The sequence below is a fragment of the Hylobates moloch genome, unplaced genomic scaffold, assembly GCF_009828535.3.
Source record: "Hylobates moloch isolate HMO894 unplaced genomic scaffold, HMol_V3 SCAFFOLD_5, whole genome shotgun sequence".
Classification (NCBI taxonomy): Eukaryota; Metazoa; Chordata; class Mammalia; order Primates; family Hylobatidae; genus Hylobates; species Hylobates moloch.
Window position 1 is genome coordinate 73016565 of NW_026652280.1, and position 6000 is coordinate 73022564.

General features: G+C 45.5%; 1 protein-coding gene across 1 annotated transcript in view; it reads right to left on the minus strand.

Annotated features, from left to right (window-relative positions):
- Positions 1-5036, minus strand: part of ZNF519 (zinc finger protein 519) — a 28547-nt gene extending 23511 nt beyond the window's left edge. Inside the window, exon 1 of the mRNA XM_032152893.2 lies at positions 4873-5036. Coding sequence (XP_032008784.1) covers positions 4873-4875 — 3 coding nt within the window. The 5' untranslated portion in view covers positions 4876-5036. The remainder of the gene's footprint in view (positions 1-4872) is intronic.
- Between the last annotated feature and the right edge of the window lie 964 nt (positions 5037-6000).

Consider the following 6000-nt stretch of genomic DNA (forward strand, 5'->3'; position numbering starts at 1 on the left):
AGGATTCTGTTGACACCAGAAGCCTCTCACAGAGCTGCAGCAGGTCACTGGACAAGATGTGGAAAACTCAAAGGGCACCACTGTGAAATTGACACTTAAGATGTCTATGTTGACCTCTCATGATGCAGAAAATGTCTTCTGTGAGTTTTCTGTACGTCTTCAACACAAAGTCTGGCCCTGTCTTGTGAATCCTAGGCAGAGGCCAGCTTTTATGTGCCGATTCTAGGTGGGATCAATGTGCCTCTGCATTCTTGGGGGTTACAGCAAGCAGAGTAAAACCAGAGGAAAGATCCTCTCATGAAGGCTCCTTCAACACCTTTTCTTCTCTCAAATCCCAGGACACAAATTCAGAATCTGGAGCTGCACATTTAGGTCTTGAAGAGCTGGTGAGCGGTGGCACATTTGTGGGCATTTGGGCAAGGGGAGGTGGGAGGGAGTTGAAGTTTTCAGGTTTAATTAATGCACATGTGTGATCCTGATTGGGTTTATGGGCCCCATGATCTCTGAATCAGTGTCAGATGTGAAGATGCCAGGAGCACTAACAGAGGTGGAATACTTGACTGCTGTCCTGAAAAGTTATTTTTGTAAAAATCTACTCTACCTGCTCTAGAAGGGACTGTAGATTCCAAAGAGAGACCATTCTGCTTGAAGATTTGGGGTGCACTTTGCTGCACAATTGTGGGTTGTGACTGGAATCCTGAGAAAGACATTTCCCTCTAAAGTGAAGCCTGGTGGGCACCTTGTGTATAACATGTAGTAATGCTGGACAGTGTGGAAAACGTAACTGAAAGCAAACTCATTTCCGACCCTAAAAAACTCTCCACTGGCCGGGCGCGGTGGCTCACGCCTGTAATCCCAGCACTCTGGGAGGCCGAGACAGGCGGATCACGAGGTCAGGAGATCGAGACCATCCTGGCGAACATGGTGAAACCCTGGTCTCTACTAAAAATACAAAAAAAAAATTAGCCAGGCGTGGTGGTGGGCGCCTGTAGTCCCAGCTACTTGGGAGGCTGAGGCAGGAGAATGGCATGAACCTAGGAGGCAGAGCTTGCAGTGAGTCGAGATCACACCACTGCACTCCAGCCTGGGCGACACAGCGAGACTATGTCTCAAAAAAAAAAAAAAAAAAAAAACAAACTCTCCACCATAACAGAACAGCACGAGAACTGTTTTGTTATATAATTAAACTAAAATGTGATGTGCATATACTAAGAGATTGCAGAGAAAGGTCAACATAATTAGTTCTCAAGTGTACCATTTGTCATACACAGCTTATTATAATTTGGGATGTCATCTTGGTTTTCTAATTGGTAATGTTTAAAGGAAATAATTTATTATTATTTTGTACACATGAAAGAGGATTTGTGGGGAAGAGAAAAGCAGAAAAGAGAAAGATGCCATCAAGAACTATGGGTGGGGATGCAGGGCAGAACTGATTAAGGAACTGGTTTGTGCTACAGATACAGGCTCGGGCAGCGCTATGCTCTGACTTATTCCTGTGTTCATACAATCAGAAGAGATTATGATCAGGTAGTCCAAGAAACCTGGGTTGGTGAAAAAAACAGGTTCCCGATAGAGAGTCAGTGTCTAGAGTTGAGATAAGCCAGGAGTCTTCTAGGCACCTGTGTATGTTCTCGGCAAAAAACTCTAGGAAGCAAGCTGTTGTGAGCACACTTCCTGAGGGTAAAACCTTGTCGTGGGAGGAGTGTGGCCAGATCAATTTTTAGTGGGTATGTTCAGGAGTGGGTTAGAAGCATGTGGGGGCTGGCAGCAGGGTCAGGGGGAGGGAATAGGTTCTCAGAGCTCCTTCACTCTAAGCTCTCCTTCTCTCTCACATTAGGAGGGGACCTGGAATTACAGGACAACGCATAGGGTGACAACAAGCCTGTGTGCAGAACAAAGCCTCACTTCCCTCAGACACCTGGACTCTCCTTGTAGACCAGGCCCCAGTGATGTCTTTCTTCTGACACAAAACGTGAGGAGTTTGCTGAACACCAACCAATCATCCAACACCAACTAGCTGTCCAACAACATAGATCCCGCAAGTTCAGGGCTAAGTCCCATAACACTGTCCCCACTGCTGATGCCAGTCACATGCCGCTGAATACCCACTTTATTTCTCAACTACTTCCTACAAATCAAGGGCTTCCACATTCCCCTTCTCAAGCTCAATAATTTGACAGAACTATTCACAAAACTCAGCAAAGCATTGTACTTACATATACCAGTTTATTATTGAAGATGCAGCTCAGGAACAGCCACATGGAAGAGATGCATAGGGCAAGAAAAAGTGGTGGTGAAAGTTGGGGCAGGCAGGTAATTCTACTAAAAAGAAACACCGGCCGGGTGCGGTGGCTCACGCCTGTAATCCCAGCACTTTGGGAGGCCAAGGCAGCGGATCACGAGGTCAGGAGATTGAAACCATCCTGGCTAACACGGTGAAACCCCGTCTCTATTAAAAATAAAAAAAATTAGCCGGGCGTGGTGGTGGGCGCCTATAGTCCCAGCTACCCAGGAGGCTGAGGCAGGAGAATGGTGTGAACCCGGGAGGTGGAGCTTGCAGTGAGCCAAGATCCTGCCACTGCACTCCAGCCTGGGCGACAGAGCAAGACTCTGTCTCAAGGAAAAAAAATAAAAAATAAAAAATAAAAATAAAAATAAACAACCTTTTAAAGGTTTAAAAACAACTCTTTTAAAAAAAAAAAAAAAAAAAAAAACCTATCACAGAGTCAGACACGGACCGCATAGTTCCATTTTTTTCTCATAAACAATTGGCTGAACAATTTCACCTTCGGCAGTCAAAAAAAAAAAAGCCTATTTGTTCAGATCCCTGAACTCTGACCTATTCTCAGCCTGATTCAACATTCAGTCTCTCTTTATTAACCTCCTAAGAACAAGGTGACTTCAGGGATGAATACTCTCTGATTTAGAATATGATTTTGCCACCCTTCATTCTGCCCACCCTCTCTCACCTTTCCTTCCAATCTTATTTGCTCTTTCCAACTTTTTTTAAAACTTTTCTGCCTATCCTTTGAGATCCAATTTACAGTTAATTTAAAAAACCCAAGTTGAAATAAGTGAACAAATCTATACAGGGGGACAAACTCAGGGAGTGGCAGTGCTTTCTGGAACAGGGACATCTGACTCAAGTGTCAAATCAGGCCACCTTATCCCTTGGGACTTTCTCTCACCACCCCCACCCCATACTCCTCACTGAAGTGCTCAATGCCCACCCTCCCAGGAGACACTGCACTGCGCCCCACTCCGCTTTTTGTTTTGCAGGTTCTTGCACTGCCTCCCTGGGGTGGGTTTTTCTTGTCCTTCAGGTTAGTTTCTCTCCCTTCGCAAATATAAGACAATTCAGAAGACAGGAATAGTCTATCTTTTTCTCTGAATACCAGCATCTGATTGGCTGACAAGTAATGTGTTTCCATGGAATGAAAACTGGGGTTGGGGGAAAAAAAAATCTTAAAATCCCAAGGGGTTCTGTTTTTACAGGAAGGGTAAGCCTGGATATTTCTCTCACTCCCAGGGCATTCAGCTGCTCCTTTGAGAAGCTGCACTCCCATCCCTCAGTGTGTCCTCTGGAAGATTACCAAAGGGCTGATATTCACCAGAACTCCCGAAAGACATGGCTCTGGTTTGTATCTTGGGCCATCTCAAGACAGTTCTAAAACTCAGGACTAGAAAAAGGCCCAAATGTGGCTAAGGAAACATTGCCCCATAAAGTTTCCCAAGGAAAACCTCAACCCCAAGATGTCCTAATAAGGCGTTTGTGCTAAGGGAGGATACAAGGAGAAACAGCAGAAAGATTTTTTACAGTTGAGTGCCAGGGGATTATTTTCTGCTTTTCTCTCATATGAAATATTTGTAAGTAGAAAACAAGTATTTTACAAATTGCCATCCACTGCTCTGTGAAAAAGTGATTAATTAAAATACTGTTTCTGAAATGTGCAATAAAGGACAAAAATAGTTGATAATGTATGGGAGGGCAGAAGTTGGCTTTGGGGAATGTCAGCAAGAAACCGGAAATTTAAGATTTTACTTCAAGCCAGGTTAGGCTGGCAGAACAGAGTACTGGATGTGAGACCCTGCTTGCCACACATTTGGAAAATGCAGAAGAAAACCAGTGTCTTTGACTGAAGTTAAAATAATTAAATAGCAGTCAATTAGAGTGAAGTGGCTCCAGTGGTCTAGGTCTCTATGTAAAAAAAGAAATCTAACTCAAATGCATTTTTTCTAAGTTACTACCTTAGGAGGAAACGAAATTCAAGCTTAACCAACTACAAACCTCCAATTAATCCCTGATTATATAACCACGAAATTTCCACCCAGACACTCCAAATAAAGCGACTACATAACTGTACCCAATTATTTAATTGTCTTTGCTTCCTCACACACCTTATACAGGCCTTTCTTTCAAGACCTTCTAGTAGCCCCAAAACCACAAACCATTGCTGAGCGCTGTCCCATTAATTAATCACTGTTTACTCATATAAGCTGTCTGTGTTTTAATGGTGCCTCAGTCTAATTCTGAACAGGGTAAGGTAGGGACGGGGTACCCCATGGACCACAGCTCCTTCCACGCAGTTAGACCGAGTCGGCGTCTTTCCGATGACTTTCGCCTCATCACCTGACAACCTGGGGAAGATGCAGGGCTGCGGGCGCAAAGCTGCGCAAAGAGGGCTACAGGCTGGGGAGAGAGCCGCCGTGCAGGGACGGGACAGGACGCCCGGAGTCCCTGCACCGGAGGGGACTGAGGGCTGAGCTGCAGAGGACTCGACTCGCAGACTAGGTACCGCCACTGCTATGTCCAGCAGGTTCCAAGGAGCCCCCTCCCCAGTCTCGGGACGCCCTGCCCCCCACACTCACCATTTCTCGGCTTCAGGGGTGTCCTGGAGTCTTAGCAATAAATCATTCAATGCCAGCAGGTCACAGAGCGATGGAGGCAGTAGCAGAATCACCGAGGCCTGCCGGAGCAAAGGACACACAGCAAATGCAGCCCTAACCCCGCGCTCTGGCTGAAGTGAGACAAAGGCCGCGCCAGATTCCGGAAGCCGCCCCTTCCTTCCTGGCTGCGCGCCTGATTGGACAGTTCCCACCCCAACGCCCTGATTGGATGGTACTCCAGGCATCGCGTCCTCAGGCCTTGAGCGACAGAAGATACGACCATTCACTGTACTGAATGAGGCGAGAGTGACAGGCTCTTGGCTCCAGTCACTTTCAGGCAGGGCTTTCTGTCTGTGCTGCGCGTGGCTCTGTCCAGGGGTCATTTTTTAGCCTTGTGGTGTGTAACGTTAGGAAGATTATGTTCGTTTATAAAACACACACACACGTTGTTCACAAATGGAAACAATATAATGACAATTATTTAATATTTCAGATTTCATAACCTTTCTGGCCGCTGGTCTTTGGAGTTGGACACCTGAGATTCCAAGAGAGAAGCAATCCTCTAAAAAATAAAACATTAGCTATCATGAATTTTAAATGTTTTATTAGCCAGATCAAAAATAATAATAAAAAGAGTCCGGGCACGGTGGCTCACGCCTGTAATCCCGGCACTCTGAGAGGCCAGAGGTCAGAAGTTCAAGACCGCTCTGGCTAACATGATGAAGCCCTGTCTACTAAAAATACAAAAATTAGCCGGGCGTGGTGGCGGGTGCCTGTAATCCCAGCTGCTTGGGAGGCTGAGGCAGGAGAATCGCTTGAACTCGGGAGGTGGAGGTTGCAGTGAGCTGGAGGTTGCAGTGAGCTGAGTTTGTGCCACTGCGCTGCAGCCTGAGTGACAGAGCAAGACTCCATCTCAAAAATAATAGTAATAATAAAAAGAAACAAGTGAAATTGTTTGTAATAATGTTTAAGCCATATCCAAAATATTATTTTGCATGTGTGGTCAACAAATAATTATAAATAATTATTTTGGATCTGAATCTTCTAAACTCGCTCGGTATTTTATGTTTGCAGCACATTTTACTTCAAACCAGCAGCCAGGAGGGCTCT